The 27,765-nt window shown below is 42.6% G+C and overlaps 1 protein-coding gene across 19 annotated transcripts in view; it reads right to left on the bottom strand.

Annotated features, from left to right (window-relative positions):
* rims1b (regulating synaptic membrane exocytosis 1b) overlaps positions 1-27,765 on the bottom strand; it is a 92,895-nt gene that overhangs the window by 50,286 nt on the left and 14,844 nt on the right. For 17 of the 19 annotated variants that reach the window (XM_086297032.1, XM_086297046.1, XM_086297043.1 and 14 more), the window contains exons 2-3: positions 13,444-13,657; positions 10,124-10,144 (exon numbers count right to left, since the gene is read on the bottom strand). In XM_086297032.1, the coding sequence (XP_086153158.1) occupies positions 10,124-10,144; positions 13,444-13,657 (235 nt within the window). Of the gene's footprint in view, positions 1-923; positions 6,253-10,123; positions 10,145-13,443; positions 13,658-27,765 lie in introns of those variants that run through there. The other 2 variants (XM_086297036.1, XM_086297052.1) reach the window with 2 other exon arrangements.

Raw genomic sequence — 27,765 nt, 5'->3', positions numbered from 1 at the left:
ATGCTTAAAAGGTACATTTTCAGAAACTTTCTTAGCATCTAACTTTCCATAATTCCATAAAAATAGGTGGATTCTAACTTTATCCAAACCCTACCCCTAACTCCAGATGGGTTGTGGGTGACCTGCTTGATGTCAGGAGGCCAAATCTGCAGCATTAAAACATCTGTACAACGCAGGTGAACTTTAATGTGCTTTTAACTTTGCTGGAGCAGAATCAGTTTTTCATAGACATTAAGAGTCTTGCTTGTGTATCAACAAACACCCAACTCTAATATAAAAAAAATGCCAGTCCCATACTTGCTTCTTTCCATCCTTTGCAAAAACAAATAAAATATTAAAGAGCACCATGATGTGATAAACTCTGCTGTTTGATCTATTTTCTGTAAACACAGCTTGTTGGAGGCTGTGGTCAGACGGTCCCGTAAAAGATCATGCTTTCCTCTAAAACAGCTCTAATTTTATCGATAATATTTTTATGATTTGAATTTAGAAGCATACCTCAGTTTGCTGATTAATTTAAAAGCAAGAACTGAAAGGGGGAAAAAAACAGACTAAGCGGGCTTCAGCGGCTCCACGTGGACATCATGATCTCATCTACAGAACTGTTACACCTTCATGGGTACTGCAGCGTTCTTCTTTATTAAGATGCATATTTTTCTGGATTGAAGAAGATAATATAACAAAAGATCTAATATAGGAGTTATAAGGCCAGACAATAATAGAGATACAGAGCACATAGAACTGTGATTTCTAACTGTGTCACATGAAAGTTCAAACATTTTTGCTCCATGAGGCCATCATTCTTACAACTGTTAAAACCAGCTACAAATTAAGAGTGACGATTACACCGATTTAAGATAAAAATGATTAAATCCCAGTCTTTATCATCTAAATCAAACCCACAGACAACATCAAATACTCACATGTAGCCATGGCTACAGAATATCACCTCACTTCAACAGCACGAAAAAAAACAGGATTTATCTCCCTCCGTATTTATAATCCCGCCGGTTTATTTTGCGAAGAATAAATCCACCGCAGAGAGGAAACACAGTGGTCCTTTGTATTACGTCGCAGAGCCTTGGCACAAAGTGAAAACAAAACACCTCTGGGACCTTTGGAAAGCCCCAAAATGTTACCCCTCCTTGACAGGCAGTGAGGTGTGCTGTTAGCAGTCAGTTTAGCAGTTAGCTCTCAGTGAGCCAAAGCACATTCATCATGGCCTGATTGAATCCTAGTTGGCGCATGTCCAGACTAATCTAAAGTAAATCAGCTGCCCGCACGGCCCACAGCTGTCGGGCAGCCGCCCAGCAACACACTACAGTCTCTTTCTCTCTGTGTCTTTCTCCACCTCAGCGGAGGGGCATCAGATTAGCAGTGCCCAGTAATCCCATCACCCTTATACAACTCATCATCAGCTGACAATGCCAGCTCACAATTCATAGCTTTTAACCTATAGTGCACCATGCCTCCCCTCCTTAATGTGCATGATGTGTAACATTTAACCCAACAAACATCTGCCAAATGGCCAAATCTTATTATTTTGATACCAAATGTTAAACCAACTTTTAATTGTGATGGCACTGTGGCAATCTTTCTTCAGATCACCTACATCCCAGCTTTTTTTGGTAAGGCGCCAACTGTAATCTTTACTTTTTTCAACCAGAAATGAGCTGAAGTGCTTAAACTTACTCTGCACATGCCGGGTAAGATCGTCCCCGTCTGGGGAGCTGGATCATTTCACTGTGTTAGAAGTTTTGAACAAAAGTTAAACAAAACAAAATGATGGTTTCTAAAAAATCCAATGCCAACCTGCAGGACCGTTCTGGTAGATGTTTACGTCTCTGAATAGAAACATCAGTGACTTCATCAAAAAATGCAAAAACGATGTTGGTCCATCTTAAAAAAATAAAAACCAAAAGCCATGGATGTGTCAGGATCCGAATGAGTGGATCTGGTATTTTCACATTGCCGTCCTGTTTGTCTGGGCGCAGCCCTGGTTCCTCACCTGCCCTACTCACCAGCGAGGCTATATTTAAGACCAGCGCAGCCATCTATTCTCCGGCCAGTTCGTCAGCTACCTCATGGTGGTAACCACGCCTCATTGTTTCTTGTTTTTGTGTTCATGCTCTGTAATTTCCTTGTGTCTCCAATTTCCTTGTCAAGTCCCTGCTTCACTCTCCTGCAGCTCAATTACCTGGACCCTGGTCTCCTTGAAGAGTCTCTACACCCCGCCTTGGTTCCTTGGTATTCCCAATTTCTACCAATATTTCATTCTGAATTACAGCCAGGTAGCGCACCGCTAACTCACCTCACCTCCACCTTTTGTTACGCTAAAACAGTTGTTCACCTTTGCGCCCATTTCAGTCTACCCTGACACCTCACAGCCATTCAGTAAAGCGGTAGATCAGATTCTGGAGTTGGGGGTCATACTGTCAACATTCGGGGCCCCAAGGTAAGCTCTAACCCTGTGCCTTCTTGCATTGCCTTACTCCTATGATGTGAAATTATAATGTGGGTGACCAGGAGCTGTTAGCAGTCAATTGGCTCTAGAAGAATGGCGGGACCTGCTTGAAGGAACTGAGCAACCTTTCACTGTTTGGCCAGACCACAAAAATGTAACCTATCTAAGAACTGCTAAAAGACTTAACATCTGCCAAGCCCGTTAGTCTCTGCTCTTTGGTCACTTTAATTTCTCAGTCTCATATTGTCCAGGTTCCAGGAATATCAAGCCTGATGCCTTGTCCTGCCAGTTCCCCCTGTTGGGGAAACCTGCAGTCAGCTGAGACTGAAGAAGTCACTTGGATGAGTGACGAAACGTTTCTCCAACTGAAAATGTCCAGATGAACAGAATCAACCTTTTGAGATTTCCTTACCTGGATGATTGAGCATGCATGAAGACAATGATTGTTATGATTGCTCCAACCACTGATACCCTCTCACAGATCATGGTCATCCATTCCACTAGATTTTGTCACCAGTTTACCTGCATCTTCCTGGAAAACAGTTATTTGTTCCATAATAGACAGATTTTCCAAATCAGCTCATTTGATTGCTCTAGATAAACTGCCTTTTGCCTAAGAGACTGCCAAGCTTCCTGTTGATCATGTTTTTTAGACTCCACAGCATTCCTATGAAGATTCACAGGTTTGGAAAGCTTTCTGCTCTGCACTGCCATGGTCAGCCTCCATTTTCTGAGTACCATCCTCAGTCCAATGGCCAAACCGAGAGGCTCTGGAATCAGCTCTCTGCTGCATCACTACACAAAACCCAGCAACCTGGTCTTCACATCTTCCTTGAGTAGAGTACGCACAGAACTCACTTACCTCATCTGCAACTGGTCTTTTGCCCTTTGAAGCCTCCCTAGGTTACTGACCTCTCCTGTTCCCATAAGTCGAGACTGACCTCGCGGTTTAATCTGGTCCAAGTCCAATGCATCTGGACTTGGACCAGGGAGGATCGTCAGTGCCGCTACACAGAACGATTAAGATCTAATGCCTGCTCCCAGGTATGAGCCAAAACAAAAGGTATGGCTCACCGCTATGACATTCCTCTGAAATCGCTTTCCCGTGAACTTGCTCCACGTTGCATCACTAAATATAAGAGATTGAATGTGTCCTCATTCCTGCGGCAGTTAGTTCTCGGACGCTCACTTGGTTGCCTTACCCAGAGCCTCACGACATCCACCTGTAAGCAAGCCCGCAGAATCAATATTCCTCTCTCCTCCTTGCATTAACTCCTCATTCTCAGAACTACAGACGCCCTCTTTCCCAGTGCCTCCATGTCAGAGACTCTGCACTACGTACCCTCGTCGTGTCATTTCTAATCTCTGTGTTCGCAATAAAGTTTACTAATATCTTATGGCTTTTCCGTTTGGTGTCTGCATTTGGGTCCACTCCCATGTTCTGGCCTCAGGCCCCCCTTGACAGGATGATCCATGACAAGGTCTCTGTGCATGAACCCCAGCCTTGACATCCGATCACCTGAAGACTTCAACGTGCACGCTAGACAGTCAAACAGGTGAAGACAGAATATAGACTTTTATTGGACCCCCTATCATGGCTCTCACATCCTGCCTCCATCGTTCTGTCTCCCTTGACAGTTGGAGCTTCTACATCAGTAATGCAGACCAGGACTGCCCTTACAATAATGGGCTAGGCCTTCTCCAGCTCATAAGAGTCGACTAACATTGAGATGGATGCACTACACGGCTGTGTTCTCAGCCCCTTCCACTTCCTCCATTCATTCTACATCATGACTGCTAAGCGCAAAAAGCCACAAACATCATTGTAAAGTCTGACACAGCAAAAACTGTTACTGTTAACATCACAAACGACAAACACAGATAAAAATGTCCCTGGATTGAGAGACTCAGTTCGTCCTGTTGTGGAGAGAGTTGGTTTTTTATCCTCAGTGGAAGTATACAGTCTTGCTTTTATTTTTGATTTCATTTTTCTTTTTTGAAAACACATTATTATTTTATAACCTAATGCATACCACAGTAAAATTTCAGTAAATCATGAAGGCATAAAAAAAATAGATACCACCCAACCCCAATCAGGACAGAGCATTTTCAGCACTTATTGAGCTTCATTCAGCACCATCTGCAGTGTGCGTTGCTTCGCAAGTTGTTGCCACTTTCATCCCCAAGCTTTATCCTGAAATTAGATCATCATACAGAAGACGTGTGTCAGTGTGCTCTGGATCCAGAGAGAGACATTTATCAAAGCACACCTCTGTGTATGCTTCAAACCTTGCACCATGGATGGGGGAGGGTAGTAAACAATAAAGAATTTATAGGAACACACGCACAAACAAACACACACACAAACACACACAAAGGGGATGTAATACATTTAATCCTTTACTGGAGTGATTGCACTCTGTGTTCCTAGATAGCCTGAAGCATGTCGTAAGGGGAATTAGTGTGTCAGTGTGTATATGCTGGTGTGTCATTGCATAGATATATACATACACCCGATAATGAGTGTGCGTGAGAGAGACACAGCATGATGTGAGACCCTCCAATCAGCTCTCTCCGTCCATACGCAGCCCACTCTGGTGTCACCACGGGTTCATGTCGCAGCTTGACTGGATGCCGCGGAGTGAGGACGTGTCTGTGCAGATGTGCATTACAGGACTTGTATGTAGGACGCTTCTCAAACCTTCATGCCTGGAAGAGTGTGGCGTGGGCGACTGCCTGTAGGCGAGGTGTGTGCGTGTGTGTGTGTGTGTGTGCGTGTGTAGGCAGTGTTGTTGTTTCTGTCGTGTAATAATGTCAACCTCCTTCTGCCTAAAAATGTGCTTCTCCATGGTAACCAAATCACACAGACAAGCCAGTGAGGGAAAGGGCTACAAAGCAGTGTGTGTGTGTGTGTGTGTGTGTGTGTGTGTGTGTGTGTGTGTGTGTGTGTGTGTGTTTAGTGCTAAAAGGCAATAACAACAAAAATTAAAAAGATAAAATTGTCACCTGACAGATAACCTGACTGCAGCTTTGGCAGGATTCAAAAGAACGTGATCATGGTCTCATCTCTCCTGTTCATTTCTTCTGTTTCTTTCCTCTTTTAACCTTTAGTTCGGCTTTCCATCACATTTGTTTTATCCTTTCTTTCTTTTGCCTCCTTATTTACAACACTCATGTTTCTCTTTTTCTATTTCTTTCCTTGCTATTCATTGAATTTGATCTCTTTCCCATTCTAACCTTTCTTGGCTTCATTGGTTCTGCTCTTTTTATTTCCATTTTTATTCCCTTTTCCTGGTTTCCTTGTTCTTAGTTTTTATCCTCCCCTTTCATATTTCCTTTTCTTGATGTGTATCCCAATTTTTTCCTTATTTTCTTTCTACAAATGTCTTTTGTATTTTACCCTTCATACCTCCACCCAGCCCTCTGTTTTCCTTCCCTCTCTTCTCAAAGCTTTGACTTCTGTTTCCTCTTTCCTATTATTCCTCAGCCCTTCTCTCCTCTCATTGGTTTCTCCCCTCATTCCTCTTTCTCCCCTCTTCTTTTGCATTTTTCTTTTCCTTTCCAATTTCCATTCCTTATTTCTTATCAATAAATCTTTCTTCCCTCCTCCACCTTTCTCGTCTTTCCTCTCTGTTGGTTTAATTTCCCCTCTTTCCCTTTCTCTTGGCTTTTCTCTTTCCATGTTCTTTCTTTTCTTTCTAATCTCTCCTCACTTTCTCGCCTGGCTGACACACCTGGCTGACTTGACAAATGAAGACACGGCACACCTGTCACTCTTATGTCTCTAATTCTCCACCCCCACCCTCTTCTTTTCCCACCCCCGGCGTCTGGGACGCCCATCTGCTGACAAAACGGGAAAGGCGTGCATCGCTGCAGCAGCTTGGCCGGCGGCGGCGGCGGCAGCAGCATTTGACGAGAACAGCATTCATTTAGGCCTGAACCGCGCGAACATCAGCTTTCCTTAAATGGGCAGAATAGATGGGAGCCTTGGGGATGGCAGATCAGTGGGGAGACGCAGTGGGCTTTCAGTGTGCGCAGCGACCCCGCCTTCAACACAAACACATGCCTCGACAGGATGACATACGAGGCGGTGCTGAGTGTAAACTGCCATCATTCACGGGGAATGGTAAATCGTGAATGGTGAGAAGAACGATGACCGGCGAAGACATAATGCTCCATTTCCACTAATAAGGCTGTAGATCAAGTCTGTAAGCAGGCCAGACCCACTCTGTGGTGAGGAAGACTGAAGGAAAAAGCAAAGGTGGCGTGGCTGTAAATCCACACCAGTTTTCCACTTCCGATCTTGAAATGCCTTTCTCACCACGCTCTACATCACCACGCTAAAAAGAGCTTTTAAAACCACATAAGATTAAGCAAAATTACACAATGTGGTCACGTTTCCTCTCACGCACGTTTGGGAAAAAAACCCAACATACATTTCTCACCAGTTTAACAACATTTTAAATGAAAAAGATGAAAGTGTTTTGTGCACTAAACGCAGCAGTGTCTGTGGACAAAGTGCATTTTTTAATTGCATTAGAGAAGACAGTGATGCAAACCAGTAGTGTAACAACGGGAATATTTTCTATGGCTGACATTGTTATTGGAGTGACCAAAAAACCTTGCATGTGCTCACCAAGCATTCCTGTTGTCCTCATTTCCAGTGCATATGTTTATTCTTCTACCGCACTAGCTTTGCTTGATTTACAGTTAAGAACAATCCTTGTTTGTCTCATACTTGGCCTCGGTGCAGCCCTTCAATTCCAGTTTAAGGCAACTTTCTACTGATTGGTTGGATCTTGCAAACTAAAGACCAGCGGGTTCCTGTGCTCACAGCCACAGCTGAACTAATGTTCTGCATTTGTAATCAGCTTATATACAACTTTGTTTAAGTAAAGGGAAAGATTATGGGTACGTAGCCAACACAGAAGTCCTTGTGTGCCTTCCTTGAAAAAACCCCCATCAACACAGAGCCTGACATTAATGGCGATGATGCTCTACGTATGTAAGAGAGGGGGGGAAATCAACAAAACAACATAAGAACCAAAAATCCTCCAAAAAGCCCACCGGAAGCACAGGTAATGGCTGCAGTTGGCAGTTGGTTTCACTTCACTTCACAAGTTCTTTGTGTGCATTTATTTTGTCTTCTCCACAGCACAGGCTAAGTTAGAGGTCCACCAACAACACAACTACAACATGTACACAATGGATCTACAAAGTTCTGCACAGCATTAATACACAACCCCACCGGTCCCTTCAGATGACCATATAAGGAGACCTGCTATCGCTGATGTCACACATCCAGAAGAGTAGAAAAAAACTTTTTCATGTTGGAGCCATTCTGAGATCTTAATTAAGCAAACATAGAGGAGAGAGAGATTTGGATTTCACATTTTGGATATGAAATGTAGCAAAATGTTTACTTTTTTCTGGCTCCTGTCAGTCGTTTATCTGATTTTCACATCATTCTTCTGATTAAACTCTGTTTGATCTGCTATTTTTCTCACAGTAAAGTCCAGCAAAGTTAACTCGATTTCTCTGTTGGTTGAAGATCTTATATCTCTGTGCTTGATTTATGAGGAGCGACCTCACTGCGTGAAACCCAACCATGTTTAATAGGAGCAGAAAATAGGAAAAGAACAAGAGGTCCTCTTTTAACCCTGAGGTTTGTTTAAAATCTGACTGCTTGCTGATTGCTCTTGTTTCTTGCCCAGTTGGACTCTTTGAACTCAGCAGTAGAAGCAGCCACACAAAGTGTGTCCAAGAAACTCTTTGAATTGTTTACGTGGGCCTTCAATTTCCAGCGAGGATGATAATAATAGGAGCTGAAACAAATCACTTTAAGCATTAAAGGCGCGTTTTCAGATTGTTGACACTGACGTATCCAGTCAAGGAAGTCATTAGAGCTGCACAGTGTGCATGATGGACATAGCCATCAGCTTTCAAATCCAGGATGTGTGTCAAACCTTCCTGCCTGATAAACTGTTTTATATCTAAAAAAAGGGTGTACAGATTTGTGTCGGTGTATCAGCAGGAAAAGAGAAAAGGCATAAACTGAGACAATTAAAGCAGGGAGAAAGCGCGCGTGTTACACAGGCTGCAGATTGAGTCGTGTATGAGAGGAGAGGAGTGAAGTGTGCAGAGAGAGCAGCAGGTTAGTCGCCTATACTGAGAAACATGATGGAGATTATGCAGTGCTTCCGCCCTTCTGGTAAAAAGCAGTGTGAGCACGACGCACTGAGAGACAAAGATTTAGCACTGGTAGTATCGGTGTGTAGGAGTTTGAATGTGTTAATAGTAGCTCGCAGGTCACGAACTCACTGAATGCTTACAAATATGTACGCACACAACAGCTGCAACCAGATCAGAGAAAAACGAACAATGAAGAGTGCATATAATAGTTTGGAAAAGCCTTAACGTGGCTCGAAATGCATTTTTCATTGGCACTGGAAGATGTCAGGTGTCTGTGTTAGGAGCCTGTCTGTTCTCCACTGGGAGGCAGTGCGCCTCTACAAAGCAGACAGATTGTCAGCAGTTAGTTCAGTTTCTGGAAGCCATCTGGAGCTGACATTAAACACACACAAACAAACACTCAGCCATTAACAAGCTATAGCACCAGCAAAAGCAGGGCAGCTTCAAAGAGAGGGCCATGAAACACACACCAGCTTCTTATCACACTGCAGAGCTCGCTGTGGTTTCCGTATCAACCTGGGGACTGTTTAAAACTAAGTCATCCTGCCTTTTTATTTCAAGTTTCAGACTATAATAATCATAGGTATCGTGTATCATGTCCTGCAGACAGATGGCTGTTTCTGCTGCACGTCTACAGCCCAGAGGTGCTCGAGAAGACTGGCCATTTTTAAGCGCCATAAGATTTATGATTTATAGTCCTATTTCCGCAGCTGTTGGGGTCACCTCTCTTGATTTCTATTCAGGCTTTAAACTGTAAAACAATGAATCCTCTTCAGTTCTATATGAGGAAGGTGCAACATCAAAAAACTGAAACTCACTGGCTTTGACTTTCTGAATTTCTCGGCAGTAACAACACTTTGGCAGCAGTTTGCAGTGACCAAGCATTAACAGGAAGTGGTAAGAGGACAAACTGGAACATACACATACATATAAATATATAAATATACCTGGGCCCTTCCCGTCTCCCCATGGCAAGGCTGGTCTGGTCTCAAACACACAGGCAGGGAAAGCATGCACAGGCATGAGTGTGCATTCATTATGCAGATAAAAGGTCTTTCTCGCATTCTTATATGCATGCCAGTTGAAATGCCAATCTCCCAGACCCCCTTTTTGTTTTATCTAAATATTTATTCCTCCCCTTCACAGCACAGCCATGCCTACAGCCATAGGAAGAGGGGTCAGGATGGCTCAGGATGGCTCAGGATGGCTCAGACGCCCCTGCAGACAGCCTATGTCATGGCTCATGCTCGCTCTGCCTGTCAGTTACTTTTCAGGGTCTGCGTTCATTCTCAGAATTAGAGTGCTAATACGGGGTCACCAGCCAGCTCCTCTAGGAACTCTTAAAACCGATGGCGGGTCTGAAATCCTCTTCTGAAACTGCGAATGAGCACAGACCCGTGTGTGGGAGGAGGGGACAATAGTTGTGACCCATGCAGCAAAATCCATGGATTGTCCAGCAAGTCTTACCCTGTCCTTCACTATGAGACACTTTGCAGGGGGAGGAGACAGACAATGGAAACAGAGTTAGTCAGGATTTATACGGAGAGAGTAACCACTGAGGAGACAACAGTTCCAGGTGTCTCCACCCTGGATGGTACAGTAAAGGCTCAGAGAAATAACCAAACTATATGAACTTTCAGAGACTCCCTTTGTTCAGTTAAGTCAGTAATCCACAAGCGGATTTGTGCAAATACTGGCTACGTTCCAACCCAATAGCTTGCTCTCTTGCATCTGATACTGCTGTTTTCTTGTTTTTTAAATGACAGATGACACCAATGTGTAAGAAACTGAACTTATTTGGTTTTGCATCATATTTCCAGGATAGAAATCAGCTCCAGATCTAAACGCAGCCAGCATTTCCTTCCTTTACCTTCGAGTAGTACAGACGTCACGTTCACAGCACATAGAGAAAGCAGAAAAAAACAAAAGAAAAAAGGATGCTAACCACTTTGTCCTCCTTTGTGGCATGCAGTCCAGGTAGCAGGGAGAATCAAGAAAAGTGAGGAAGGGGTGGGTCGGAGTAGGAAAGGAGAGAAATAAATGATAAAATGAACGGAGAAGTAGAGGAGGTGAAGTTGGGACGTGGAAGAGCGGACAGATTGTGAGAAGAGAAGGGCAAATGCATGAGGAGAAAAAGGAGAAAGAGGATGTGGTGCAAACATCTGTTAGTTACATTCTGCAGAGTTATTTCACATACTTCATAATCAGAGTCTGAGGGCAGCGGAGACAACAGCACGCACATGTATGTGATTGCTGACACGTTAGGCTGCGGCGGCATGCAACGTGCTTGCTCGTGACCTGCGACAGGATCAGGATGTGCCATGCCTCCTACACTAAAAGCAACACAGAGAACTGTTTTGGTTTTTTGGACACGTCTTCCCTTTTAACCCATTTTCTGGATTTATGCACTGCAAACAATCTCAGGTCCTTTAAATCCAAAATATTTTGCTCATTAAACTAATAGAGTAAGCGCCCAGCGTCACGTAGAGGCTAAGCTTTGTGGTTTGTGTGTCGCTGTGATGCCTTCTGCAGGGCACAGGGCAGCACTACACAGCTCTTTCAATCAGAATTAATTAATTATTACACTAAGCTGCTTATGAACAAGTAAACGTTTGTTTCCTGATAATTTCTCCCTAATTATTTTGTTTTTATAGTTTTGCAGAGCCCCTGTATGGCTGAGAATGGATCCTTGTCCTTTTGTCAAAAGAGTCTCTAGCTTTGAGGCTGTGAAATTATGTCCAGGAAAGTGCAACATACTGATGTCGTGTACAGCGTGATATTTTACCCAGACAGTTTTTGTAGTACAGTTTTAAAATTATCCCCCAGAAAACAGGTTTTTGATATTTACTTCATGTTGACTTTAAAATGGTTTATGGAGTATTTTTACGGCAATGTTCTAAAATTACATTTAGTACTCGTCTTTGTACTGTGGTATTTTTTTAATGACAAAAAGCCGGTTTCTAGCCAGCTCACTTTTAAAGTGTATGTAGTGCATTCATTAAAATGCACGTGATGAAGTGCATACAGTATATTTATAGAGCACTAAATGTAATTTTGAGGTACAAACTTCTGCCTGGAGGAAAATAAAGTGTTCTGCTCATGTGGAGTAAATGAGCAGTCTGTAGGCAGGAGAAAATTTTATGTGATGCAACAAATCTCACACTTTCCTAATGCTGTTATTTTGCATGACTGGACAAACGGGCCGGGACAGAGGCAAGCACTGCCGAGACCATGAGAGCATCACTTCTGACACATCACTCCCACATAACACACACACACACACACACACACGCTCGCTAATGCACATACACAAATAGAGAGAAGAAGTGGAGCACGACTTGCATGTTGCGTATTCCTTGTAAGGACTTATTAATGAAATTGTCTTGTGAATGCAGAAACTTTTAGTTTAAAATAAATAGAAAACAAATCTTAGAAAGAATCTTGAAAAATGGCGTATCAGCTTTAGGAGAGACGGACCAGAAAAATAAAGGGGAAAAATTATGTTCTAAAAATATCTATTAATGAACTGTAAATGAGCAGATTTTGTGTTTGATGTCTTCTAACCCCAGTTAATTAGGCAGGTTTATAGATTAATTGATTCATTATGTAAAAGTAGCACAAATACAGAAACAAACAAATGAACAAAAATCTCCAGCAAGAAGATCAAAGCAGTAAAGACATGAAGTTACACCTAAAATAATATTTAAAAGATTTTGCACCTTGAAATTTCACTTGTAAAATTTCTATTAAATTAAATGTATAACCATGAAGTTCTTCGAGAAGACCACATTGTCTGGTTTTATATGAAGTCCAAATAAGTTCGTATTTGTTGTATTTATAAATGATACTAGCCTCCTCTCTTTACTTCCGTGAAGCAGTGTGCCTGCTGTTAGAGTAATATTAATGGCTGTACCAGCAGGGATACTATCTTTAGCCCCTTTTTTGACTGGCCTTTTGAGTTCTACATACGTGTGGTGCCAGTGGGAGTCCAGGCCCAGCTGGGATGGGCGGATACTGAACAGATTGGGAACCAGCAGGCTAAGGGTGGAGGGCTCATGGTCAGGTAAGATAACCAGAAGGTGGGCCTCTCTCTTGGGTTGGAGGAGAGCCCAGAGAAAGCTTGGATGGAAGAGGGGCCGGGTCTTAAAATAGCACAAACATGCTTAGTTTATGGCTGGAAGGCACACTGATTCAACATGAATCCCATGAATGGAGATAACGTGGTGATACAGTCTGTGTCTTTAATTATAATAAGCTGCTTTTTAGCTTGTAGCCCAGGCTTGGTGCAGGTCAGTGCATTTAGTGCATTGCTGGCTTTAGTTTGGCATTTTATTTCTTTTTTAGACAAACGATATTACCCAGACAAGCTGTTTATCAGTTGACTCTTCACGTGGCACCACCAGAACCAGGGCACAAAGATATATATATATCTTTATATCTTTGGTACTGACATGCACGACTACACAGACTAAATTTTATCTTAAAAATTTATACTTTAGCCTAGAATTTAGTGTGATTGTGCCCAACATTTTGCTTTACTGTTGGTTTCACTCAATACTTGCAAACCTAATATTCCCATCGGCTCCTGTTTTGGAAGATTGGCTTGGCACCTATGTCTCGTGCCAAGCCATTCTTCCAATACACTTTGTTCTCACCAAAGTGTGACAAGGAAACAAAAAAAGCAGACGTGACAAACACACAGAAGCAGAAGGAGCGATCGTGTATCGTATACAGCAGGAATGAGGTGAGTACGAGAGGACGAAGGAAAACATTCAGAGGCTTCTCACATTATTGGAGCGCAGAGAGACCCGCCCTCCACAGCGAGCGCAGAATTTGATCTGGCAGTAGGAGCAGAGGTGGCCGCAGCCATCTGCAAACTTAGTCTTGCGGCAGATGCCGCAGGTGGGCGCGTCGTCCTTCTGCTGGGTCTGCTGGCGCCGCGTCTCGGCCCCGATGCGACGCACTTCCTGTTTGTAGCTCTCAAACTGCTTGTGCAGTGTTCTGAAAGGAGAGAAGACAGAAGTGGAAGATTGCCCATTAGTGGTACATCATGAACTTTAGTTTGTTAAACTTCTTAACTCACCAGCTCTCTTCACAGAGATCTCGATGTCTAATTATCCATACACCAAACCAGAAGATGTTGAAGGATGTCTGAATAACTGAATAATTCTTAGAATAAATAAATCGTTCAGAAAAAGAAAGTGATGTTTCAGTTAAAGGAAAATAAGTGGCAATTAGAGCTCCACTTGAAAGGTCCCTTTAAGAAAAAAAAAAAATCATACACCCAATTAAGTGAAACTTCAGCTCAGTTTTGCGCTCTGTGGCTCACAGACTTCCTCCCTCCCTGCTTCCCAGGATGCCAGTGATGGAAATAACCCGAGTGTGAATTGCAAATCAGGCCATGTGAAAACACCCACAATGTTGTCTCCACAGAAGTGTCAAAGGAATACTGAATTAGCATAGCATGGCTCGCATATATGGGACCCAGACAGGGACTTTAATTACCTCGCTTAGTAAGAGATTTAAGACAGGAAGGAGATGGCTTCATTCACACATTTGCAGCCAATTTGTGTAACCAAACAAACTTTATTCAGGGCTCTCGCAACACACCGACGTTTTAGCTGAGCTATTTGTCAAAAACTGTGAAATTCACACTTCTGCACACTTGACAAAGTTGAAAATGACAAATGAATGAAACCCACAAATAAAGCGGGATAAGTGGAAAACCTGCTGGTCATCAGGGCGCTGAGCGCTCCACACTGATTTGTGTTTTCCACACAGGCATTACTTGGACAGCCCACTCAGCCACAACTTTAAGAGAAAAACATCAATAATTTCAATAATCTGACAGTTTAGTCCATGCTAACCAGCAAGCCCCGCCCCTGCTCATCTTCTGTTTTCCCATTGGCTGGGTCACAGGGCAAACTGCTGTTGTGGTGGTTTCGATATCATTCAGCTGGGTCTCCAGACAACTTCTTATCCTGTGGTACAAAACTTCAACTGTAACCAAAGTATGTGTGGGAAACAGTGCTGAGGTAACAGAGCTGTGAGCTTAGAAACAGCACCCATCACAAGCACCCAGATCTCGAGGTAACTTAATAATAAATACATTTAAAAGACCTTCAAATACACTTAGTGTAGACTGGTTACCTGGGTCTATTGTAAGCAGACATCGCTTTCTGTATGTCAGCTGCTGGGCAGGAAACGGGTTGAAAACATAACACCTGATCTGTTGTCAACAGCTTTTCATGGTACAAATAATCAAAGAGATAACTATCCTCCAGCATGACCCAATCAAAGTCCAAGAATGTTGCTGTGCCTCAACACGATTCTTCTTTCTCTAAAAAGGTCTGTGTCAGTCTTAAGTAAAAGGCACTATATCCGGATGAAATGGTAAACAATTTCAGAAAAATTTCTAGTCGTCCTCAAATAAAGAAAAACAGAATGTCGAATAGAAACTGTCAAAGCCGCGGCCGTGATTTTCTTCACTGAAGACTTTCTGCTTGTCTGTGGCTCACAGTGCTGCTGCAGCAGACTGCCACCATGCACAGTTGGAGCGGGGAGGAGTCCGGCGGTCTGGGACACATCTCGGCCAATCAGCTCACACGAGAAATGGCTGAAACAGGCACAGGAGGGCTGAATGAAAACTGCTTTTATTCATTAATGTTGAGGTTAGATGACAAATCAATTGGTTAAATTATTCGTTAGATAATCATTTAGGTATGTTATGTTTAATCTGAAATTATAAATCCTATAAAAGAATATAAAATTAGCCTCTAAGTTAAGGGCTCAGCTCTTAATAAGTTACTTTATTTTCTCAGAGTGCATGATGACAATGATCCTGAGCTCTTAATCCATCACCATTATTGGCTGTGTGTGACTGAGGAAAACAGGATGAAGCCTTGAAGGTTCAATAGATAATGAGAGGAGGACGGATACAAACATCACATGCTTCCAATAGAAAGTGTCTGCGCATGTCTGCAAAAATACTCATATGCTCATGTATTTTACTTAAAAATGCTTCAATTTAAGCTTTAATTTATGGTTGAATGGACATTTTCCAAAATTAAACCCTAAGCTGTATTTCAGATGAAAAACCAACATGACGATTCCACGGCAGCAACGTCATAAACATGACCCCTGACCCCAAGAAGCTATCCATCCTGCCGACGTGAGTCCAGGGGCTGAGCAAAGCATGGGCGCAATGGGAACAGCTGTCAGAAACAGAGGGTACGCAGCAGGTTGTCATGGTAACGCAGCAGCATCAAGCGCTGGGTGTCAGCGGGTGTCGGTGCACCAGCTGTTCTGTTCTTAGAGATACAGTTTCATCAGCCTTTTTCTATCGTTTCCACACATTCAGCAGACGTGCACCGTTAAAGATGCACGACGCGGCTCATGATATATAAATAAATCTGTGCTCTCAGCCTAAATCATGAGCTCAGCTGAGGAGGCTCTCGTCCCCCTTGTCTCCAAGTTTATCCACATCAGTGACCGTTTTCTGATTGCACGTGCTACTATTAGCTAACAAACTGCAACTATTGTGGATTTTAATCTGAATTAATGAATGGGGACCTACTCTGCTCAGCTCCATATATTTACCTTTAGACTCTATTAAAGTAGCTTTGCATGATTTATATAGGAAATAATCTTTATGTATTTTATATTCGGGCTTGGTTTATCTGGTTGAACAAGCTGTTGAAGTTCCCCTTCATTTCAATCCAGATGTTTTCTGATTGGCTGCCTCTTACAAACAGAAGGTTTGAGCAGAAGGTGGGTGGCGCTTCTTTGTGCCTGAGATGACTATGTTAGGGACATCCCATCTCTGTGACCTCCCGCGGTAAAACACATTCCAGCCATGTATTCCAGCCCTAACCTTAACCAGCACTTTAATGACATGAAATAGTGTTTTCCAAAGCAATTTGAGGAAAATGAACAAACATGTGTGGATTGATTCCAAATGGTTCTCATGTTCCCTCATTTTTCCGATCTGGTCATTTAGGAACGTGCTGGGTGCCCGGAAGCGTAACATGTTGACGATTTGTCACCTAGCTTAAAATATTACACCTCGGGAGTGAGAACGTGCTGCCTGGGGTCAAGGTCGGATCCATCTCTTTGTCTCAATAAACAAAAACAGCCACACTGGATGATGCTGAAAACTCTCGGCTTGGAACTACGCTAACCAATGGGTGACATCATAGTGACATCTTTTATATACAGTCTGTGTTCGTGAGTGTGTGTTGCCAGATCCATCTCCCCTGACTCACACACTTTCCACCAATGCATAAGCTTAACCTTGACTTAGCTTCAGATACATGAGTCACCCTAACCACACCGATAAAAACATAATCACTACGGAAAGACACAGGAAGAGACGTCCTCTCAGGTGAGGACATGCTCTTTGTGTTCACTCTGCTGTGTGTTCATTGATTACATGCCTGTGCCTGCTGCGTCCCCGGGGGTCAGCCACCATGGCTGGGAACACAGGTTGTGAAGGAGAACCAAAGTATTTCAGAGGAGCTTTCAGAGTCACTTTTCCACTGGTAACAAAAATGATTTGTAATATTTGGATTCTTCCTAAATTTCTCTGCTGCACCAACTTTAACAGCTGCTGAATGTAGGACATCATTGCACACTTAACTTCAGTTACCCAAACTCTCTTTCAATAACCAATATATTAATAAAGATCACACACTGTTGTTCTGGGATATCACACTTTTTTTTGTGAGAAAACGATGATAAATTTGAGCTTTGATTGTTGGTCTTGACTCACGGTAAGTGTGGCTATCTTGACTTAGCTTACCTTTGGTCCGCACAACACTTACCATTGCAGTAGGTGAGTCCAGCTTTGGCCCAAATGACCATCAACCAGAAGAGAACCAGTCTCAATACCACTTCTTTTTGGCTTCTTTTTAGCTTTGTTTTTGACTCCGTGTGTTCTGCTGCTGTTTCAGAAAGGTTAGATATTAAGTCATGTGGTTATCACTAGAACTACACGATTATAGGGTTAACTTTGATCTTAGCTGTTAAGAGAAATGCTACTGAGACCAAAGCAGAGGTAAAAGGGAGAGCGAATATTAAAAATACAAGACTGCTTGGACACAAGCACAGTGCGGCTCGATGAAGGACATACGTTTTCACCTAATAAGACAAATCATGGCTACTGAGAAAAAAGCTCCATGACTCAATAAGAACTCTTCAACAGTACCAACTGCTGGTCACATTTCTTAGCATTTAACAAATAATGTTGCAACACCACCTCAGAAAAATTACAGGAGCTCTCGAAATCATCGCTCGAGAAAAATCCGTCAGAAGGAATAAAGAGAGCAATGGTCACCTTCTGCAAAACCATCCCCTTGTTTTGGGGGTGTCTCAATGTTGCCTGTTTGGTGCACCTGTTGTCGCTTTCATTTGCAACAAAAGCAGGGTGCAATTGATTCACACATTGATACATCATGGCTTGACAGGCCGATATCCCTAAAGACCAACAGATACTGTGTATTGTATACACTACATTTTTAAGCAGTGTATAAGTTATATTCATTTCAACCCATTCATCTCCAAAAAGGGTGAAACTCTCCATGAATGTCCCAGCTGTAACCGAAGCCTGAAAAACCACAGTTGTAACAGGCCAGGTGTCAGTAGTACTAAGAACTGCAGCTATGCATCACCTCCAATGGGATGTGAAAGGGAAGTGACAAACAAGCAACTAAAAACTGTTAACAATGATAAAGAAAGTTAGTCTTTCTCACAGGATACTTTTGTCTGATAACCATACAAGGCCAGGCAACATTCTTATCAGTGGTCACCGTAAAACACAACTAAAACCATCTGCTAAAAACATTCGAAATAAGAGTTTAGCTATACCTTTGCCTGCAAAATTGATAGGTTTACCACCTGAAGTAGCTCTGGGTCTCAACACATGTCAAAGACAAAGGACAAGCATCTCTAAATGATCACCTTCAGAAAAATCCTTCACCATGACTCAATCTCCTGAAGAGAACTGGTACATGCTTCACAACTCCTCCACCAATCAGAATGCATAAAGAAACCTGTCATGTGAGACACTGTAGGTTAATCTGGAAGCGCCATTCAACATCCATCAAAAGCTAAATGTGGAACTTCTCCTCTCAGCAAACTTTATGGGATTTCTAGAAGCAGTAGCTAGCCAGACGGTTGCAGACTCCCCGTGAAAATAAGAGAACTTTTGAAGCCTAAGAGTCATCAAGGCCTTTTAGGCAACCTCTCACAATCTAATCACGCACACAGTCATTCTATTAGAATCACAGAAATCCTACTAGACACCGCCAAAAGCAATGAAATGGAAGTGAGGCCTCCCACTGATAATTGGACTGATGCTCTCGGAAGTGAGAAGCTGTATACCTCTGGAACAGATCACTTAAAGAATAAGATCAATTTCTTATATAAAACATGGGAAATCTTTTTTAACTACATGGAGAATCTCCCATCTCACATGTCTCAGTGTCTGCCAGCAGGGTCTCTCTAACTCCACAACACTAAGACTATAAATAGGATCACTTTCATAGCTGCCCTATTTATAGCCACTCAGTGCAGAGAGACAATGCGTCTGATCAGGACCAAAGTTTTACGAGATGACATTGCCTTCATACGGTGATGAAATTATTACATTATGGAAAAAAGTCACCTTTACATGCTGGTAGCATGTGGCCGTGGCAGACAGTGACCACAGGGGCCACAGTGGTGTGAACCAGCTGATCTGTGGCTGCCTCGTCTCCCTCGGTGATCACCGGGGGGCCGGCAGGGACAGAGAGCCAGATGCGGGTTAGCCGTGGCCTTGTCAAAACACGTGTGTGCAAATGAGCACACATGCACAAATATAAACAATGACACAGACAGAAACCCCACGTATACACATGCACGGGTTAGCCTTCGCCTCAGGCCTCGCATAAACTATTCAGCAAGTCCAAGAACTCCCTCCCTCCTCTTCCTCCTCCTCCTCTTGTTCCCTCTGCATCTCTCCCTCCTCTGTCTCTGCTCTCCTCACCAGTCACTGGTGTTGAGTTGTTAATTAGCGCCGCTATGAATACATGGCCCAAGGATGGGGAGGGGAAAGCTCTGTTTTGTGCGTATGTGTCTGTTGGCGTGTGTTTGTGTGTGTAGGGCAGTTCTATTTCTGTCCCATCAGCTGATTTCCAGTGACGCCTTGCAGAAGACTCTCTGCAGGAGGACGTTCAAGAAACTGGAAAGAAGGCCGTGTGTGCTTCAACTCTCAGTAAAGCGTTTGGTTTTATTTTCCCCCGCCCCTTTCATGACCCATGGTGTAGTTCTCAATACCCTGGATTTTACCAGCCAGCATAAAGACTGCTGCTAAGCTAAAGCTAAATCCTGTGAATTGTTCTTTTCTAAGAATTCTGGTTTTCTAGTACATCTTTAGAAGTAACTTTTAAAGGTACCACGTACATACATGACAAAATCCTACAAACCCTCACCTACTACATATGAAAGCTAGCAGTAAGCTGGTAGTGCTAGTTAGCTTCCAGATCATTGATAGCACCTTAAATAATTCAGACATACAAAAGTTATTTGGATGCAAGTAGAGTTCAAACTTGGAGAATATTACATTGCTTGCTGTATGCTGAATCTAATTCACGCAAAGATCAATTTTAAGTTCATATTCGTCTGAGATTATCAGACAAACCTGATACAGTGATGAAAAGCAAATGTGTCCATATTGATTAAACACTTCAACAGGTCATCAGCAGTCAGCTGATCCATTAATGATGCTGTGATGTTATGAAACTTCCACCATCCTCTTTCTCTTATACAATTCAGGGCCGTGACAAAACAGCCCTGAAACAGCCTCTGTAAAACAACATGAGTATATGGACTCAATCACGTGTTTCAGTTCATATTGAATAAAACATTAAGTCTATTTATACATTTTAGTCAACCTAAGTTGTAGAAAAGAGGATCATCCATGATGGGCCAGCTAAAGATTTGTGATTGATAAGTCGTTAGACAATGAGAGTCATCCACTGCTCAACTGTAATATATGAGTTCAAAACAGCAACACAGTGATGGCAAAAACACTCGTCTCAAGGCTTCATAATGGGAAGCTACATCCATGCTTTTTACTATCTATGGTTCTACCCAAAGTGCAACGGTGCCCATCCTTGGAAGTGTTTCTGTTTATTTTTGTTTTATTAATTTACTTATATTCTAAGCATGCAATAGATTAAAGTTATGATTGTCTTGCCATTGTTTTAGATCAGGGGTGGGCAATCTCAGTCCACGAGGGCCGGTGTCCCTGCAGGTTTTAGATCTCACCTTGGGTCAACACACCTGAATCACATGATTAGTTCGTTACCAGGCCTCTGGAGAACTTCAGGACATGTTGAGGAGCTAATTTAGCCATTTAAATCAGCTGTGTTGGTTCGAGGACACATCTAAAACCTGCAGGGACACCGGCCCTCGTGGACTGAGATTGCCCACCCCTGTTTTAGATAGATGCATAGATACAGGAAAGATGGCGCTTGCATTCTTGCATTTGGAAGGACTTTGAAAAAGACACCACTCCCCAATCGACTGCGATTCAAATATCAATAGCTATCGAAGGCTTCTTATTTTCTTATTCCTAAGGTGGACAACAGAAGAAGCAGACAGGATTGAACACTGACTGGGACTTTTCAGAGATATGGCAGTTTTTTTAGTTCACTGGATCAATAATCCAAGCACAACAGAGGGCGTTGAAGCGAAAAATGTTTCTTCTGCTGCTGGAGCTGGAGACCAGGGAAGACAACAGACATGTTGACACATGCTGTGAGGAAGCAAAGAGAGGAGGGAGCTCGGGGATGGCGACAGAGTAATCAGAGGAGGTAAATGAAAGCAAGCAGACCCAGAAAGGGAGAAGAGACTGTGAGATAAAAAGAAAAGAAACAGGATGGCAGGAAGAAAAGGTGAGGAGTGTGTAACACACAGAATCCCATCTCAGAAAGACATGGATCGACAAACTGTCTACAGGGAGGAGGAGGAGGAGGAGGAGGGGGAGAGAGAACAAGTGAAAAAGCAAAGGATGAACAAAAAGAGCCAAGACAGAAACAAGCGTGGGCCAGAGACCAGCGAAGGAGAGAAGCTGATGCATCCGGAGCCACTCTATAAATACCACTTGAGGAGTAGATGATGGAAAGAGGATGGAGACAGGATGATGGAAAGAGGAAGGGGAGGAAGAAGAGGGGGGAGACAGAAAAAGAATAGACAGATCCTCTCAGGCAACTGCAATCTATAAAAGCAAGAAGACTCTGCTTACAAATACTACTACTACTGCTACTACTGACTTGAAATAACCGATAGAAAATGTGTTAGAAATAACCTAAAAAAAAGTAAAGAACCAAAAGAGAAGAGCAAGAGATGGCTGCTAACCCAATGCAAACATCTTCTTTGCTTTCTTGTTTGCCTGCCATGATGTTCTCTATGACGACTTTTACATACTTGCCTCCATCAACTCTCAAAAGGCTATAAAATAGTACAAACGTCATAGCAGAAAAAAACACCCAGATGGCTGCTGTGTACCTCTATAGGGCAGACATTTCTTAAGCAGTCTGGTTGATCCTGCCTGGCTTGATGGAGTTTGATTCCCAGCTTTCATGCATACAGTCACATCCTCTCAGGCTGTTATATTTACACCAACCTGCTGGGTTAGTACACAATTTAAGAGCTGCAGTTCAAAAAACAAAATCTGGCTTCTGTAAAGGGAAACTCAGTTTCAGGGTGGAGAGAACCTTTCATTTTTCACCACACCAATCCTTTCAGTCCCAAATATATATATATATATTTATTAGGGATGCAACGATACACAAAATTCACGGTTCGGTTTGATTCGATACTTTGGTGTCACGGTTCGATATTTTTTCGATACAAAAAAATGTTCATGCTTTTTTAATGTCATTTATTAAAATTATAAATAGATATTTTAACTCAAAAGTACAGTTTTTAAATTTAATGTTGCTGAAACAACAAAGTAGTAAAAAACTACCTGATCGAGAAATCACTCATCTTTGGAAAAGAGAGTTTATTACAGAGAAATGGCTCTTTCCAAAATAAAAGCTATACTATACGCTTCTTCTGGGGTATATTCTCAGCAGCATATTAAACATATCAGGTCCCCATAAGGAGAATCCTGTGCTAACGGCTGTCTAAATGACTCGGGTAAAGTTTGTAGCATGCGTGCTTGTTGTTTTTGTCTGCTTCCACTTGTCTTTGCACTAGGATGATGTCGGAGTAAATGTGCAGTCATATTCGTTGCGTTCCCACTAGTGCTGTCAGCGTTAATCTGATATGACGTAACGCCACAACACGGCAAATCTCCGTTAACGAGGGGCTGGACGGCGTCAACAACTTAAGAGCAAACTGCGCTAACACACTAGTTCCCACCAATGCAATTGAGCATTGCGTGGCACATCCGACATACTGTTTTACTTTAGTCCATGACGGGCTTACCTTCAGGGTCATACGTCACATTAAGACCAAAATAGTTCCAAAGGCCAGATCTGAACGAGGGTGGGGGAGGTTCAAATTGCCATGTTCCAAGGAGCTTAGCTTCTGTCTTGCTAGCTTGCACTGCGCTCAGTGGATCTGCGCTCTACAGTGCAGCCTAGGCGGAGTAGTCGAACGTAGATCCACTGAGCTCTCAACACAGACAGCATCGTCAGAGGGAAAGTTGATAAAATTAATTTTGTATTGTTCGATACATATGCGTACCGAACCGAAAGCACTGTATCGAACGGTTCAATATCGATACGAGTATCGTTGCACCCCTAGTAAATATATATATATATATATATATATATATATATATATATACATACACACACATATATATACATACACACACACACATATATATATATACATACACACACACACACACACACACACACACACACACACACACACACATATGTATATATATATATATATATATATACATATGTGTGTGTATATATATATATATATATACACACACACATGTACATGTTCCCTCAGAACAACTACAAGGTAAGATTCAGAAATGTTAAATATACAAGAATTTTTCCTTCAGTGTTAAATTTGACACCTAGTATTGAATTAGTTTTAGGATAAATTATGAAAAATGGACGCTCGGCAGTTAGTGAATCATCCTGTTGCGTTTATTATTTTCAAAATACCACAGTTTTTTTTCCTTGGTTGTATCATTATTTGTTGTATGTTGTTGTATATTTTTTGTTTTGTTAGTTTTATCCACGACCTTAAAGGCCAGTCCGACAAAAATATTGTCGGACATTAAACCGGTCCGTGGCGCAAAAAAGGTTGGGCACCGCTGCTTCAACCAATAAGCACAACCGTGTTTATCTTCTTCTTCTGAAGTGCCCTAACAGCTCTGCACTGAAGAAGCAGCACTGCCCTGTCACTGATGGGTGTGAAGAGGGTAAAAGAACAGACCTGATGTTGTATTGTTCGCTGGAGGTTCAGTCTTGTGTAACTAGCACGTTGCTGTTCTTACTGCGCCATAATTACACAGGCCTCCTGCTACACAGCTTCAGCCTGGCTTCAGCCTTCAGGATCAAACTACAGCAGCCCCTCCCAGAGATAGTGCTTAGATGTTGATAGCTCTTTTATTGATGTTGTGAGTGTTTTAGCCATATTTATGGAGGAGAGTGCTTTTTTGGCATGGACTCCTGAGCGTCTCTCTTTCCTCCTCTACATGCATTTATATTTTCTCTTTTCCATTTATATCCCTCTAACATCCATCTTCCTCCATTTCCTTTATTTCTTTTCCTCCTATACCTCACTGTCTCATCTCGTTTGTGCTGTATGGGATTCCGCTCTGAAAGCGATCACAGTGGTCTCTTCCACATCGCTGTCTATATGCAGTTCACTTTGTGTTGTCCTCCTGATTGTTGAATACTGAGCCACGCACACATATGTAAATCACAAAGCCTCTGACCTCACTCAGCCTGCTGGTTGATGTGTAAGCCATAGCTCTAGTTGGGGGAGTAGTTGTGGAGTAATTACAGGCGACCTCTAATCCCCTCACTGTATCCCAGCAGTCTCCTCTCCGTTGCACGCCACCTCCTTTGTTATTTTCTTCTATTCATCCTGCTCTCCCCAACCTCCACACACAATAAGCCACAAATGGAAAAAAATACACATCTGCACAACTCCTGGACTTAACCAACTTAAGCAGCAGCATTAACCATGGCCTGTAAAACTCCCATGATGTTATCCATTCTACGTTGAAGCAAAGTGTCCAGGCAAAATGGTAAAACATACAGTTCCACATGTAGCTGCTTAAAGCTAGATACGAAAGTGAGGCAATCCCCTTAGACTCCTGTGTTAAAGGAGAAATAACCATGTTGACATCCTGGGTTTTAGCATGCTCAAAGTATACTTTGGCCTGCAGACTGGAGCAGCTAGGATTCAAACCTTCCAAGCACTAGATCAGCAGTCCCCAGCATTTTTTTGCGCCACGGACCAGTTTATGGCTGACAACATTTGAACAGACCGGCCTCTCACATTCACACACTGGTGCAGGCAAACCACAGTTGTAGCCACAGCTGCCCTGGGGCAGACTGACAGAAGCGAGGCTGCCATATCGCGCCATCGGCACCTCCAGCAACAGTAGGCGGTAGGGTAAATTGTCTTGCCCAAGGACACAACGACCAGGACAGAGAGAGCTGGGGGATCGAACCGGCAACCTTCCGGTTACAGACGAGCTTCCCAACCCCTGAACCACGGTTGCCCTAAACACGCAAAGTTGCTCCTCACTAGGGAAATATGGGGAACATCAAGTTCACAGGTGTGGTCAGCTGTTCGCGATGTAGCATGTTTGCAGACGTTGGCTCTGTTGCTTGGCGTGCTGTTTAAGTCAGCGTGCGGAGGTCGTTTATGTGCTGATCCCGTAGCCTGCTGTGTGTGTGGCCGCTCAGGATACACTCCCTTGGCTTCATTTGACCACAAACACAGACAGAGATGAAGGGAGAGCAATGTAGAGAGTCTGGTCAGCCCAAGCAGAATGCATTCTCATTAAACTTTAATGCTGCTGAGGTCTGGGAGCACTAACGGGGGCTACTCACTCAGGTCGCTCACTCTCAGCACACTCAGCCAGACACCGCGAGCCTCCACCTCCTCCCTTCCTCTGTGAGTCTGATAAGGCTGCACCTCCTTCTCTGCCACATTTTGTTCCCTGTGTCTCTGATGCTGTAGCTAATGATTAACCAGATATCAAGTGTGTGCAGCTGTATCAACACACAGACACGCGGCTGTTTCCCAAAGTGCACAAAAATAGTCAAGTGAGGCAGAAACCTTTTTAGATTTACTCCTAAGCTAAGCAGTGTTTATTTAATCATTACTATTTATTAGCACGATAATGTTGTTAATATACCGATACCGTGTAAATGTCTCCGCTCTTCTCAAAAAGATTACCAGCAGGTAGGGCTGGGCCATATTATACCGTTCACGGTAATACCGGTATAATGTTAGGCAACGATAGGAAAATGAAATATCGCGATAGAATGGGAGTAAAACGCGCATGCGCAGTGCCTTTGTTTTCATACGCACATGGCTGATTGTTGAGTGAAACTGATGAACCAGAATTGGTTTGTAAAAATGGTGCAACTTCCGTGATGTGGAACTGGTTTGGTGTTTGTCCGTCAGATACACGACAAAGCACATTTTTTTGCAGAACATGCAAGCGGCCGTTGTTATTGTCATATTTGTCGGACTAAGATGCTCTTAAATCTGGGAGTAATCTGGGTCCTAAACTCCGTATGCTTCAGGTCAAACAACACTGCAGCATCACTTAAGAGTTAAAAACTGTCTAAATTCTTTCATCTTTAATAAAACGATCAGCATTGCTGCTTTACCAGGTGTAACTATAAAGTTTAACTTCCAGGCATCCATGAAAACAAAAGTTATTACATTTAACGGAGTTAGAAGTTAGCAGGAAGCTAGCGGAAGTTAGCTCGCTAGTTTCGCTAGTTACCTAAGCATGATATTGCATGTTCTGACTGAGAGATTTCTGAAAAAAATCAAACGTACAGCTCTGCTATCACTTCCAACATAAATGAAGACAGGAAACTAAACAGCAGTGACGTTTGTAGGGTTACTGAAGTTGGGCTAGCTGGTATATAATGATGTGCTACGTGATCGCTAGCGATACAGCTATGTTAGCATAACATAAACAGTGAAGCTGGAGGACGAACACTAACACTTTTCCACTTATAAAAGTTAACGTGAAGGTTCTTCATGGTTAGAGACAAATGCAATCGCATGGCAGGATGCTGTAAACGGACCAAACTTCAGTCAGGAGAACAACTGAGATAATCCATCCACAATACGAGGTTAGTCATTAATAGACTGCAACAACATGGGAATAGAGCAGCTGCCAGAGAATTCAACATTAATGAATCAATGGTACAGAAGTGGAGGAAGCAAGAAGAATGAGTTGAATAAAGTTTGATTTCCTGACTGCTTTGTTTCGCTTAATGTGCCTTATAATCCCGTGCACCTTATGGTCCGAAAAATGCGTACTGCACACTGCAGTTTAATGTTGCAAAGCACCTATTTTTAACTTCAGTGGATATTATACATGGTTATGCTCAGGATATGTCAGCCCATTTCTACTGGAAATGCCTTTTGGTTAAACTTTCAGCAAGGAATTTGCATTTGCACTGTTACATTTTTATAAAGCTTTAATGTACATAAAAACCAGCTTCTTGTTTAAGTGAAAATAAATGGAAGGTTGTCTTTTTGCGCTAGTAATGTTGTGGAGTTGTATTTTGTCTCGCATCAATTATATCGTCGGTTATATCGTTATCGCAAATTTTCAAATATATATCGTGATAAATATTTTTGGCCATATCACCCTGCTCTACCAGCAGGTTTTGAACCCTCACTGCTCTTATGAGGCCACATGAGCCTTTGTGACTGATGAGAAAAGCTTGGACTGATCAGGTGGGGAAAGAAAATCTAATCTAATCTTTTACAAGCCAAACTGGGAAAACCATTCCACAGATGCTGTGTTTTTTGGCCTAGTTCATAACTTAGTTGTCACATCATTTACATACACTCTATTATTGAGAGCAGAACAGAGT

This window comes from Aulonocara sp. 'chitande type north' Nkhata Bay, linkage group LG6 (assembly GCF_057382095.1).
Source record: "Aulonocara sp. 'chitande type north' Nkhata Bay isolate Kocher_YH1m ecotype deep benthic linkage group LG6, A_spYH_male_GT1.1, whole genome shotgun sequence".
Taxonomy (NCBI): Eukaryota; Metazoa; Chordata; class Actinopteri; order Cichliformes; family Cichlidae; genus Aulonocara; species Aulonocara sp. 'chitande type north' Nkhata Bay.
Note: the sequence above shows the minus strand (reverse complement) of the source record. Positions and strands in the feature narration are given on the sequence as shown.